Source organism: Protomyctophum bolini (genome assembly GCF_963924005.1).
Source record: "Protomyctophum bolini genome assembly, chromosome: 21".
Taxonomy (NCBI): domain Eukaryota; kingdom Metazoa; phylum Chordata; class Actinopteri; order Myctophiformes; family Myctophidae; genus Protomyctophum; species Protomyctophum bolini.
Window position 1 is genome coordinate 6,374,214 of NC_137882.1, and position 15,189 is coordinate 6,389,402.

Sequence of the window (15,189 nt, forward strand, 5' to 3'; positions counted from 1 at the left end):
ATGAATACTCAAATGTCTATTACATGGTTGGCATGAGAAAACAAATAAAAACAACTTTATTAGGGGGAATACTAAGACGAAGGATCAATAAATAATAATAATAAATACAATCAATAAAAACTGTGGAATGAGAGCGTTTTGGTGTGTGCATTCCACAGTGTTGGGGCAGCAATTCCAGAACAATCTGAGCATTAGAAAACATCTGTTGCTTCAGATGATTATATACCAACATATTATTTAATGTCGACGCCAGCTAGCAAGCCTAGCATGGAAGCTAACGTTAAACGTTGGTGTAGTGTAGCCCCATGTCCCCATGGGACCTTTCTGTGGCACACAACCATGGTCTTATCCACGCTTCCAACCGATAGTTTTTCAATCTAAATGTCTCATCCACGGGGCAAAAGCAATATAATTCCTATGATTCAGGTTGGGTGAATGTAGTGTGTGCGTTGTTGTTGTCAACGGGAGGCAGAGCATTGGTTGACGGCACAGCAAATTCTCATGCTGCTCATGGCTGCACACGAAATGCGCATTTTCAGTGTAAAAACTCCTCTCGTCCCGAAACCGTCCCGGATGAGATACATTTACGTCCCAAATAGATATTTTACAGTCCCCGGGACGTCGGGACGCCGTTAATCTTGAGCCCTGCTTCTATATATCTTTAGCTATCTTTTATTGTCTCCACCAGGCCGAAGGCATGTGTAGAGAGTATGTTTTTCACTCTGTCCGTCTGTATGTGTGCGTGCGTGCGTCCATCCGTCCGTCTGTGTACAGCTAATCTCCGGCACCGTTAATACAAGCAGATCGCAAACGCAAATTGGATGAGTGGGGAGTCAATGGAGGGTATTGCAACTCTAGATTCATCCCATTATAAAAAAAATCTAGAGTTGCAAACTCCCTGGCCTATTATAGCGCCTCCAGGAGGCCAACCTGACCTGACCTGGTGGAGACCTGTGCCCAAAAATAGCAGACCTACAAGCTCGTAGCGCGCCACTCGGTGGCGCGCTATGAGCTTGTAGATCTGCTATTTTTCAATAGCTAAAGCATAACATGATGCTAACACCAAAACGGGTTCCCGTTCAGAATGGGTTAAACAAAGACAACAGGAATATATATTTTTTGTGTTTAAATGTTTAATTGATTTTCTTTGAGATCTCTGCAATAGTTTTGGTTGGAGACCTTAAAAGAAAGAAAAACGTTCAGAAGAAAGACTATTGGTTGAAGTTATGAGTCAGTTCAGTTGACTTGAATACTATGTTTTTGTAGGACAAGTGCAATAATAGTTTTGCAAGTTTTACACGCAGCAGCGGAATCTGTACAGCTTGCACTACGGCAGTATAAAGCCAAGGACACTGCATTGGCTTTCTTATCACATTCACAGGGACGGTTTGGCTCACAATACTTGGGACTCTGAGTCTTATAGCGCTGCTGGACAGCATGTATAATGAATGGAAAGAGGTAAAAACACTGCGCTGACAGTAGTCTAGTTGTTGGATGGGTGGGTGCAGAAGGTTACTTGATAAACATGGACAATGGTTCTTTGGAGAATTCTTGGCCAAGTATGTTAACAATCTACAGTTTTAGATGTGGTGGCTCAGGGGTAGAGTGGCTGGATGGTAACCGCAAGGTCGCCAGTTCGAACCCGGGCTCCCACAGAGTTAGTGCCGAAGTGTCCTTGAGCAAGACACTGAACCCCTAATTGCTCCTGATGTGCTGGTTGGTGCCTTGCATGGTTTCTGCCGCCATCGGTGTACAGTATGAATGTGTGTGTGAATGGGTGAATCATTGTAATGCACAATCTCTGTAAAGCGCCTTGGATAAAGGCGCTATATAAATGCACCATTTACCATTTATGGGAATTTACATTCACCTCCCCTTATGGTCTCCTGGTGTCTTTTTCAGACCAGTTTTGAAATAAACCAGTGTTGCACGTCCTTTAATGGGATGGTGTAAGCCTGTGTAAGGACATTATTACACGTTTTGGTGGCAGAGAAGTAGAATGAGAACTTCCCCATGTTTCTTCTGTATTTGGGTAGTATACCAGATTGTTGTCACTCACTTTGGAAAAGTAGTTTGACCGGTATGAGGATATTGAGGGCACATTGTCTGTCTTAATTACCAATCCAATTTTTAAATGGCCTAAACTAGCTGCACTACCGTGTTCAGTGTTCTCAGCTCTACGGCTAACTTCATAGTCTGGCATTGCTCCGCTTTCTCTCTCTCTCTCTCTGCCTATAAGTGATAGGCCTATAAACACATTTATTTCTCACTTTCACCGCAAGTTGTGGATGTCTGTGTCTGTCTCCACTCACTACATATCATATAATAGCATGGAAGGATTATTTGCCACAATTGGCTAACTAGTCTGCTTGTAGAAGTCCCTCGGTCAGTAACATGCTCAGATGTACTGTACAGGTAAAGATAGACGTGTGTGTGTGTGTGTGTGTGTGTGTGTGTGTGTGTGTGTGTGTGTGTGTGTGTGTGTGTGTGTGTGTGTGTGTGTGTGTGTGTGTGTGTGTGTGTGTGTGTGTGTGTGTGTGTGTGTGTGTGTGTGTGTGTGTGTGTGTGTGTGTGTGTGTGTGTGTGTGTGTGTGGGGGTAAATGAAGGTTGTGTGTGTGTGTGATATATTCACTGCTACTGTGCACTAAATCAACACAAAGTAATGGGGAACGCGTGAGCACACACACACACACACCGTGCACACGCTAGCCAGCTGCAGGTTCCTTTTGTGAAGATTGTCTAGGAACCGACAGAAGAGACGGGAATGAAAGATCTCCGCTTGCCAGTTTGGTCACAAAAGCCAGTGTGTTCTTGTGTGATAGACTGACTGGCAGACCGTGCTTACTAACTCTGCATCTTTAGGGACAAGCAAAGTTCAGTCACGACGTCCGGAGGAAAGAAAAATCTCATTTTCTGAAGCAATACAGAGAGAGAGTGACGGAGGACTGAGAGGAGCCGCGTACTGTAGCAAAGATAATAAGGAATAGCTTTGCAGCTTATTCCACAATATATTGTGGAATAAGCTCCAAAGCTTAAAATATATTGCGGTTCCTTACGCCATAGTGGACATACGTAATCAGACTATGAGATTCATGTATAGGTGCTTGAAGCACCATCATCAAGGTCAAGTGAAACGGATGAAAAACACTCACAAGGAGTTGTATTGCTATTACAAATTTTAGATGCGCATCTGCTACTCTAACAAAATAAATTAATTTTTTTCCTGGTGTGCACGTAGCACCCATGTGCTTTATAGGTTGTTTACAAAGTTATGTCTGTGCTGGTTTAAGCCAAATTTATACCTGCGTCACAATCAACAATCCAAATACATGAAACAAAACATCAAAGTAAGTAAACACATGCTGCGTTCAAAGCTACAGCTACCATTAATTTTCAATGGAAGCCAGCGACACGAAGATGCAACAATATACGTCCGCCGTTTGTAGCTATGCTGCAAAAGCTACAACAGTTACAAAGGTACCAAAACGGGTTGAGCTGGTTTCAACTTCAGATACAAAGCCACGCTGTTTAGCTTTGCATCTTCGTTTCTTTTGTATCTGCAAGCGTGAACGCAGCATATGGGGTCACCCTTCATATTATTATAAACTGTTAGATATGTGTCAGTAACAGAGACCAACATATCTGAGAACAACTCCTCCCTGTTTACTGGGGTAAACGCATTTAAAGCCAGGCGTTTCTTCAGGCTCCCTTTCGTTCCATTCCTGACTCCGTTCATTTTTCCCATATTTATATTTTTAAACCTAGAATCAAGCCATCCTGGTGAATCATGACCATACAACCTTTGATTGTGTGAAAAATAAATAATTGAAAACCGCCAAACCAAGGGCATTTATTAAATATACCTGCATTACATTTCACAGAATTGAATGTTTTAGGCTTAGGGGCTGTGGGGGAAAAAGTAGTAACTTTTTCAATGTAGAGTTACAAGTAAATGTCTGGAATTCAAAATGTATAAAAATATACTTATAGTAGCTGGGGAGGAACTCAAAATCATCAAAATGTGGCATGGCATTGTTAGGTAGGGGTATAAGGTATGTTTTCAAAAAGCTGTGTAAACGAGTTGGGCGCGCCCCCTATAGTGGACTTTTTGCACTGACTCAAACAAGCTTACAACGCATGTAAGAATGTTGGCACTGAGTGCCGCACTATGAGCTTGTAGATCTTTCTATCGTGAAAATTTGTGCAAATCTTTGAATAATATATATGTTCTTTCACAGCGTACGTCTTTTAATATAACAAGATATTCAGATGGGGTCTGCGGCCAATTACAGTACTTAATAATTCTGGGGGTCCTTTGACTCCTTTCCTTGTCATGAAATAGTCTGAGAAGTGAGAACCAATTATATAGAAACATTTATGATTTATGATTTAAAAGACATTTGGTAGAATCTGGTCTCAGATCTAAATGACTTAAAATAAATATCACCATTATTTCAAACATTTGTCTCGATTAGGAATAATGATTGTTTATTTATTTATAGTGAAAATAGCAGATCGCTATTTCTGCATGCGCCAATGAACATCAAGTATAATACAAGGTCAAGTGGTTATTGGTTAAGGCAGTCTAATCAAATTAGACAATTATGAAAAATCTATTTGAATTGTTTCATGTCAATTAGTTGTTAACCCATTCTGACCGGAAACCCGTTTTGGTGTTCAGCATCATGTTATGCTTTAGCTATTGAAAAATAGCAGATCTACAAGCTCATAGCGCGCCACCGAGTGGCGCGCTACGAGCTTGTAGGTCTGCTATTTTTGAAAAATCGAAGAACGACTGACATTTTTTAAAATCTGATCTCAGGTCAGAATGGGTTAATCAGACCAGTGTGTGTCCAGTGGAAAACCTCGTATGAATCTGATCTCAGGTCAGAATGGGTTAAGGAGGGGGAAAGCCCACATGAGTAAGTCGGTTATTGATCCTGAATATCGGTTTCACTCTCACTTTCATTAGAGCTGCATGGGGCGCTAATGAAACCAAAAATAATTAATTAGATGAATTAGTTACTGCCTTACTGGTATGATTAACCCATTCTGACCTGAGATCAGATTCATACGAGGTTTCCACTGGACACACACTGGTCTGATTAACCCATTCTGACCTGAGATCAGATTCTAAAAATGTCAGTCGTTCTTTCGATTTTTCAAAAATAGCAGACCTACAAGCTCGTAGCGCGCCACTCGGTGGCGCGCTATGAGCTTGTAGATCTGCTATTTTTCAATAGCTAAAGCATAACATGATGCTGACACCAAAAGGGGTTCCCGTTCAGAATGGGTTAAGTACTCGTGCAGAGATTAGAGTCCATCAGTATTCTGTGGCCAATTTATGCCCGACAGTGTTGATTCACCATTTTTATTTAGTTTTTAGTCCGTTTTTTTTGAATAAAATTCCATTTAGTTTTGGTCATATTTTAGTTTCAGAGGACTATAGACTCTAGCTCTAATGACACTGTCTCCTGTGTATTAATAATACTGCTAAAATGGCTTCTGGATCAAGTTCAGGTCGTCTTGGTTGTTTGTATTTATATTACCAGCTCAGTGGCATTAAGAGCGTCCGCCCTGACACTGGGAGGTCGGGGGCGGGGTCCCTGGAACGACATATTTTCAGATCCTTGGCGTGAAAAAGATTGAGCACCATTGACATAAAAACATTGTTTTTTCCGAAAATTGTTAGGATTTAGAAGCCTTTTTTAAAATCTGTCTCAGGTCTAAATGGGTTAATGGCTTTCAATGAGGCAGAACAAGTCACATCTCAAAAGTCTCCAAAAATCTCAGTTAACAACGCACAACCCTTTTTTTTTTTTTCATGAAATGATAGATACAAAATCTGTGATTTTATGAGATTCTAAAACAACCATTGGCTGTTGAAACTGTCTGGTATAAGTGCTGCATATGCAACTGTCTGGTAGTGGTATAGCCTAGTCATTTTTGTCTGAAAATTAGGCTACATTTCGCCCAAATGAGAAAAAGCCAGTTTGAAATGGTTTGCATGCCAATAATTTCAATGTCTCATTCAAAACCTAAGTTTATATGCAGACTTGGCAGCAATAATTCAACTTTTCATGATTGCCATCTGCCTCTAAGTACGTACTGTACATTCTGGCTCAATCTGCGAGCACAGAAATGGTTATGCTAAATTGATTACTGAAGTGGCACACTGAAATGGAAATGGCAAATTTTGGTCCTTTAAAAAAAAATATATACACACACACACACACACACACACACACACACACACACACACACACACACACACACACACACACACACACACACACACACACACACACACACACACACACACATTATACTTTATATCTTCTCTGTCTGGTGGAATTTGAACCTCCTGTCCAAAACTGTTACTTTTCAGGATTCAAATAAAAAAAATGGCCAAAGTAGCAGATCCACAAACTCGAAATGGATAAATCGGCTGCTTTTGATATTCTGTGTGAGAGACACTGTAATATATGGAAGCATGCAGTGCTGCCATACTTTGGTGTTTTCTAGTGGAGTAATTGATGGTAGCAGTAGTGTTTTTCCTGCACAACATAACAAGAGAAACGGAACAGGCAGCGTCTGCCAAGAGTAGATTTGTGTTACCTTGTCTGGAAGTGTTTTTGTTTCCTCCCTGAGATGAGATCTACTGAAAAGAATAGATTGTGAGGCTAAAACATATTTCCTGAGATGGTTATTTTTCTTGAATTTGTACTGTGTTGACGTGCTTGCAGACATTTCATTTCCGACAGATCTATGCGACAGAAAATGTGGCTTTTTGTATAGAAATAAAGCCAGTTTTCCTTGCATTGGCACCTGTTCTTATATAAAAAGCCATGCTTGGAGATTGTCCTAAATACATCTTATCATTTCTGAAATGGGACTCTGAACCCTACCACACCAGATCAAGTCATTTCCCCAAATTCAAGGTACCAAAAGTTAACTCTGAACTTGGTAGATATGCTGTTAGATTCTGTGGCCCTAATACATGGAATGACCTGCAGACCATATTTTGACAGCAGGAATTGCCTGTCATAATTTGACCCCCCAGTATTGGGATGTATTAGGATGTTGATATTCATTCATCAGCCAACACTCCCCACTGACGGGTAGTACCCCCCCAGGATGTAGGGCCTTAGCCCTTTTAAGATGTCGATATTCATTTTGTATTCATCCTTAGGACCCCAAATCACACCTTGGAAAGCATGAGTGTATTTCAAACAAAGTGTTTTTGACTGGGGACCAACACTCCCCACTGACAGGTAGTTAGTTCCCCCCCCCAGAGAGGACGTATAGGGCCTTAGTCCTCCTCCTCCCAGCCAACACTCCCCACTGACAGGTAGTTGAATGAATTAGTATTACATGGGGAGAAAATTATACCCTAATTCAGGACGGGAACCCCTTTAGGTGTTTTAAGCATTATGTTATCGTGAAAATGTGGTGGAAATCTTTGACATTTCTTTCAGAGTGAACGTTTGTAACTCAAATCTTTGCTTCTGGGGAGTCCCTGGAACAACATCAGATGGGGGTTGGTGGCCAATTGCATATATTTTTGGGGGTACTTGACATGAAAATGCTTGAGAACCAGTGACCACTGACAAAGAAACATGGATTTTTCAGAAAACTGTCAGGATTTAGAAGGCATTTGTAGAATCGTCCTCAGGTCTAAATGGGTTAGCTTTTTTTGTTTTATAAATTTTGTCTCTTGTCGGGTGGAAACCTCATGATGTCAAACTTGGTTTACCATTCAGGATTCAAATTCAACAAGCATCAAAAGAAGGAGATCTACATGCTCAAAACGTGTCGCTTTGCATCTGCATTTCGTGCTTGCAGTTCTGCTACCGTACCCTGTGTGGCGCTGTAGGGTACGATCAAGCGCTTTGAGCTTGTAGATCTGTCATACTTTTTAGGCGTTTGTATGACACTGTAGTACAAATCGAGTGGGGCGTTAATTTAATTACGAACGTGAATAAATGTAACGTTAAAATGTGGGAAAAGTGGGGGATCTACAAAGACCTGATGCTTTCGCTTTATTTATTTTTATTTGAATCCTGAAAGGTAACAGTTTTGGACTGCTTCCACCCGACAGATGATTTATACAGTACAGAATACTGTACATTGTAGGCCTACATGATACACCAACTTTGATGAGGCAGTATTGCTTTGTTGTTGATTTTCAAAGTATATATGAAGATGCAGAATCGGAAAGTCTTTATTGCCACGGCATGTGAACATTTGGTTTGGGTTTTGGGACAGCAGAGTACAGTTACGGGACAAGACAACAGTGCAGAAAAACAACATTGCAATGAATGGTGAATAAATAATAAATATATAAATAAAGTGCAGAGAGTTGAGGTTAGTTCAGCACACAAGTGCTTGCTGCTCCAATCGGTTAACCCCTTCTCTCTGTGGGGAGTTTGCTCATGTCTCGGTCAAAGTTTAGAACATGTTTATGCATGGCATACATTGACTACTATACTGGTGTAGTGTAGAATAGATTAGTATCTAAGATGGGCAGCACGCAGCCACCGCTCCTCTACCGCTCTCGTCTGGACGGCATGCATAATTATTAATTAACATAACCGCAATGTGGACGCTCAAAACTTTGAAGGCGGCTACAGACTGCGGATAACAGCCCGATACGTTTTCGTGTGGCTGGGGTCTTAGTCAGTACACAAGTCAGTCCTAAGGTAGCACACAAGTCAGTCCATCCACTCTGAATGGGGGTGGAGGGTGGATAGAAGGGGGTCAGGGACACACATGTGCCAGCAGCATTGAGGAGCCACATAGCCGTGGGGGATTTTGAAAATGTTTTGAGTTTGGTGGTTTCTTCCTGACAGCATGCGCATATATATATATACGTGTGTGTGTTATATGTCTATATATATATATATATATATATATATATATATATATATATATATATATATATATATAAACACAATCAAAATAACCTGTACAGCTCTCTCTCTCATATCATGCGGTTAACGCCAGTAGGGCTTACAGTAAGTGTTAAGGAAAAGGTCACTGCGCTCTGGGGGGTCATGGTGGATCAGGAGGAGGGTACTGTTGTGTTTGGTATATCCCGCCAAAGAAGAACTCGTCTTCGGCTGCCGTTGCCTGGAAACAGGAGACGGATCCCTGTAAATTCTAATTAGCGCATGCATTTTGCGATTCACATGCTCTCTAGTTAACCTCGCCTCCCAAAGTTGCCAGTCTATAACGTTTTACAAGCCGCGGCCGGCCACCGTCGGATGGATTGTAAATGGAGAGATATAAAAATTCAATATGTGTGATCATGGAACCGTGAATTACGTGTATTGTTAACGCATTAAATCCTTGAAAGCATCTGTCGTTTTAGATTGCTGCGGTTTGCACCTTATAAGTATTTCATGCTTTATTTTACAAAAAAAAGAAATAGAAAATATACAAGCTCATACAGTATAGCGCTACTTCGTGCCACACTATGAGCTTGTAGATATGGTATTTTATGAACATTTGTTCACATCTCTGCATATATATATATATATATGTGTGTGTATGTATGTATATATATATATATATATATAAAGTAGGGAGGAGGACTTGGTGTTATATATATATATATATATATATAACATTTTTTTCCAGAAAACTGTTGGGATTTAGAAGATTGTTTATTTAATTTTAGAATCAGCCTCAGGCCTTGGTTAAGCGGATCAGAAGCCCGGTACAGTTTGTGGGTGAGTGTTGCTTGTGGAAGAGGAAACAGTACAGTTTGTGGGTGAGTGTTGCTTGTGGAAGAGGAAACAGTACAGTTTGTGGGTGAGTGTTGCTTGTGGAAGAGGAAACAGTACAGTTTGTGGGTGAGTGTTGCTTGTGGAAGAGGAAACAGTACAGTTTGTGGGTGAGTGTTGCTTGTGGAAGAGGAAACAGTACAGTTTGTGGGTGAGTGTTGCTTGTGGAAGAGGAAACAGTACAGTTTGTGGGTGAGTGTTGCTTGTGGAAGAGGAAACAGTACAGTTTGTGGGTGAGTGTTGCTTGTGGAAGAGGAAACAGTACAGTTTGTGGGTGAGTGTTGCTTGTGGAAGAGGAAACAGTACAGTTTGTGGGTGAGTGTTGCTTGTGGAAGAGGAAACCTTCCAACAACCTTTCTGTTGATTCCAGTCTCGGTATTTTTCCACGTTGACGACGTGATTATAATAAATCACCAACTATGCATTATTATTATTACGTTACGCCAGGCCTTTGTTTTAGCTAACAGATAAACTTCCCCTGATATCCCCCCCCCCCCCCCCCCCCCCAAAAGCTTTGAACTGCACGCCTGGGACTTTTGAGTTCTTTTCAGTGATTAGGACATGCAGCTGAACTCTCAAAGAGTCTGGCTCTTTGAATTAAGTCCTCCTCCCTCTTCTGTCACTGATCACTAGGCTGGCTCTTTGAGACTAATTGGCCTCGAGGCTGGCGAGTGCTGTTTACCCAGAAGGCCTCGGGGGACACTGATGAACCAGCGGGGGGGTGGGGGGGGGGGGGGGGGTCTCGATTGCTGTAGCTCCCCCTGCTCAACACTGGCTCAGAGGAACTGTTGCCAGATTTAGTGAGAGAAATAAGCAAGGAGGTCTATTGTAGTTCTATGTGGCGTTAACCTCGTGTCACCAGGCTTTCCACCTTTCCACCCTGGACATGAAAATGTTTGAGCACCACTGGTTTAAACAAGATTAGAAGAAAAAAAAAACGCAATCCGGCTGCAACTAACCAAAATACAAGTGACTTTTACAGAAAAAACAAGCCCTGAAGCGTTGATAATAAGCATACGTGGCAACACTGCCAGGCATCTCCAATAGTTCCCCCTGGCCGGGACCTGGACTTTCTCCACTCCAAGAGGCAACCTTGAACTTCTCAGAATAAGTCAAAGTCGTGTCAGTCAAAGCTAATGTAGTCTATATAGCCTTTCCTTCTGTTTATTCACCCGCCTCTTTGATCTTCTGGCAGCATACTCCTTTCTTGGTTCTACTGTAGACTTTAGACTTTGAGGAGGTGCAGTTGGAACATTTTCAGATGTTTATCTGAAAATGGCTGTGCACTGTCATGGATGTAGACCTACATGTGCTGCAAATTTAAAACAAACTGCATATACAGTAACAGGCCAGTTACGTTTTTTACATAGTTTAATTACATTATTATTACTTGTACTGTAGATCAGGTATTCCAGCTTTTTTTTTTAAGTAGGCCTATACAAATGTCAGTAATGTACGTTATTTGTCATAGGATATCTTGCCCCTTGCAATATTTGATCACAAAGCCGAGAATTACAATTTTGTATTGTGTTTTTGACATGACACTTAAAGTTTGTAATCGTGACGGCTCTACCAAACAGCCGAGTGATTTAACATGTGATATTCATGTTCATTGATCAATATCGATCCATGAGCTGTGTACATCTACCCTAGCCTTGTACAGTTTTCTGATTAGGAAGGCGAGCCAGGTGGGATTGCTGAGAGGACATAAGTTCACGCGGCGGCATTCACAACATGTTTGAGAGACCAATCAATTAAAGGTAAATGCCACGAGAAGGCCCAAAGCGGAATGCTAAACCGTTCGGAATAAAGGGATTTATTTTTAGAAGTCAGTCTCTCCAGCTGTCATGGACAGTTTGTAGAAGAATTGGAAGTTATCCCGGTTCAAATCACCGCCCCTTCCGGGTAGCTGGAGCTGTTTCGTTACCGATACCGGTATCGGAAAAGCTGCCGATAGCTTCCTAAAGTGATGGTATCGGCGAGTATGTCAGTCTATCCTGAACCGATAACACGGAATTTATCACGTGATATTTCATTTACAGTCGCATTTTCATTGCCTGAGTTGCTTCACGACAGTTTTATAATTATACTCTTACTGTACTATTTACGGCGTGAATAGTACAGTAAGAGTATAAAACTAATGGCGTAAATGTTACGCTATTATTTTACTAACCAGGCTGTAGTAAAATATGCAGCAACAATTCACCCTTTGTCTGTGCCCCTCTTCGCACCCATTGGTTGCCGTTTCGTGCTTTGACAGAAATCCTTTCTCTCCATCCACTACCATTGAAATAACATGTTTTTCAGTTGCTTCGTATTGATATTCTGTGCATTCAATTCTTAATTTAAACGTGGTGTCAATAAAAAGGAACATCAGAAAAAAAACAAAAAACAAGCCCAGATCTACAAGCTCATAGCGCAGCATGAAGTGACCCGATCAATGCTCGTAGATCTGCTGTTTTTGAACAGCCAGAGAAATCTAAAATGACACGGACGCTTACTCTGTTTTAATGGCTTAATGTAACTTTTCACCACCTCTGCCGCCTCCTCCACAGTGGGAGGAAAAAGACTGCGGGCTACAGTATATCTTGCATCACCCCTTAACCCTTATCCCTAAACTAATTTGCCATTTTTTTTTACTATTTAAAAAACCCCTTTTAAAATAGTTCAAATAGCCGATCTACAAGCTCACAATGTATCGATGTACATACAGTAGATCGGCTAGTTGAACTATTATTTTAATGTGTTTTTTCAAAATAGTAAAAAATGGCAAGATTGAGCCCTGCGTGGGAGTGGGAGCGAGTCGGTGAATAATGAAGTGACCGTGGACAGTTCCTCAGCGCCCAGACAAATTAACCCATTCTGACCTGAGATCAGATTCATACCAGGTTTCCACTGGACACACACTGGTCTGATTAACCCATTCTGACCTGAGATCAGATTCTAAAAACGTCAGTAGCTCTTCGATTTAAAAAAAATAGCAGACCTACAAGCTCGTAGCGCGCCACTCGGTGGCGCGCTATGAGCTTGTAGATCTGCTATTTTTCAATAGATAAAGCATAACATGATGCTAACCCCAAAATGGGTTCCCGGTCAGAATGGGTTAACACCGCGAGTCAGCCCACCAGACGGAGCAACGGAGAACAATAACACTGGCTAATGAATGCTGCCCGTGCATAATTATCAGCGTAGCTCATTACAACCGGGAAAGTAGCAGTATCATTTTATGTTTTACTTTGAAGCATTATTTTATATTTTTGGCTATTCAAACACGGCAGATAAAGAAGCCCATAGCTGATGAGCTCATTAGCTTGTAGATCTGCTATTATTTGAAGAAAAAAAAACAATACTCAAACTTCGCAAACCATTTTGAACAAGATATTTTGAGATACTGGTCAGCGGCCAAATTATATAATTATTTTGGCGAACCTTGCATGAAAGAGTTTTGAGCACAACTTATGTATAGCAACATAACAAATAACACATTTATTTTCAGAATACTGATAGGATTTCAAAGACATTGTCAGGTCTTAACGGTTTAAATAGAAAAGACGTACGTATAGGTTGTATTCATTAATTTCACTCACCATTAGTAGATCTGAAGGAATGATTGTGTCCTTTGGTCCATTGTGGCACATTCTACGCTCTATTCTCCCAGAACACCTGACTAGACTGTAATATCCTATGTTTTTAAACTATGAAATAATTGTTAAATGTATCTAGACTATCTACAGTATAATATTCATGAGTAAGGGTGTAAGAGTGCAACCGCGGCAGTAAATTAGTTCAATAGTGTACACAATATGGGTGGGCCTTGGCTCTGTGCTAAATTGTGTTGCAGTTTAAACTGTTTCATAGATTTCATAGATGGCTTCATAGATCAGTGTAAATTAATATTACTAGAAGATCCCTGGTTCGATTCCTGCCGGGGACGCTGTGAGCATATGTGGAGTTTGCATGTTCTCTCGGTGTCCCCTAGGGTCCCTCACAAAAAACTAATCCTGGTCTCTTCTGCCTCCCCCTGGTCAGCCAGGGCGCCTGATGGAGGGGAAAGGAACTGGTTGGAATAACGTGTTCCTTCCACGCGCTACATCCTACCGGGGGTACCCGGTAGTTCCCCCGGTATAGGACGGCTTGGACTCCTCATGCATTGAAGGAAGCATGAGGTCAGTCCGTTGCTCTCCCCAGGTTAGCAGAGGGAGCGTAGTGCCCAGGATTACAGCATAGGCAATTGGCACTGGGTGGAAAATGGGTTCCAAAATTGTGGGATAAACATTATAGGGGGAAAAAAGTAAAAAAAAATATATTAGGTCATCACATGGTACTGTACCTCAATATGTTTGAGTGTGTCCCGTTTAACCATTGTGACTGTTATAACTCATGGAGTCCATATTTGGGCATGGCTGACTCACCGTGACCTTATACGACATTTAACCTAAGATAATCGTTCACTCCGTCAATACAACCAAAATGCGTGTTATGGGTGGTGTCGTGGTACACCTTTCCGTGCGTCGTGGCGTATACGTTGGCAGCACAGCAGGTCTGAGGACACTGAATCATGTCAGACCCTTCTTCACCTTGACCTCCCAGAGGTTGGCCCCATCCCGGAAACCAGCAGATGGTGAAGACGTAAACAATGAGCCCATCAAGTTCTCCACCAGCAAAGGCAGCCACAAGACCTGGAAGGTGGAGAGCTCCCTGGGAGTGCAGTATCAGCGACCCTGGTGGAAGGTTCTTCCCCTCAGTCTACTTTGTATTGGCTTCTTGCTGTGGTGTGCGCTGCGACCAAATTCGGACGTTGACGAACAGCTGGAGAAGCGTCTTTTTGAACACTTGCCCGGCTTACTTTCAGATGAAGCGGAGGAGCAACCCAAGAGCAAACCAACCTAGTAGCCTACATCTGGGACTTTTGAAATAACAGTTTTCTTTTTTATTTTATTTTTACCCACGATTTTGCAACCCATTTTTTTCACCCAGTGTCAATTATCTATTGTAATCCTGGGCGCTACACTTCCTCTGCCAACCTGGGGGGGGGCAGCGGACTGACCTCATGCTTCCTTCTATGCATGAGGAGTCCAAGCTGCTTCTTTTCACCTGACGGGGGGGGGGGAGTTTCCCCGGCCGGACGTAGCGTGTGGAAGGAACACACTATTCCGACCAGTTCCTTTTCCCTCCATCAGGTGCCCCGGCTATGGCCAGGGGGAGGTAGTTTAGACCAGGATTACTGCATGTTTTTTGTGAGGGTGAAAGATGGTTCTCTGTGTAATTAACTTTTGCCACGTTGTGTGTGCACATTCATTGAAACAGTGATGCTTTACCTACCTACCTACCTACCTACCTACCTACCTACCTATCTACCTACACAGATCAGTAGCACCTTAGATAAAACGGGTAGGCAAA

At 41.9% G+C, this 15,189-nt stretch overlaps 2 protein-coding genes across 2 annotated transcripts in view; one reads left to right on the plus strand and one right to left on the minus strand.

The window, feature by feature from the left end:
• LOC308336666 (glycogen debranching enzyme-like) overlaps positions 1-15,189 on the minus strand; it is a 563,232-nt gene that overhangs the window by 11,896 nt on the left and 536,147 nt on the right. The gene's annotated exons all lie outside the window — the stretch shown is intronic.
• Positions 14,260-14,679, plus strand: uqcc4 (ubiquinol-cytochrome c reductase complex assembly factor 4; the record flags this gene model as incomplete). Its single annotated transcript, XM_080793289.1, has 1 exon — positions 14,260-14,679. The coding sequence occupies one exon, from the start codon at positions 14,260-14,262 to the stop codon at positions 14,677-14,679; it is 420 nt and encodes a 139-aa protein (XP_080649415.1).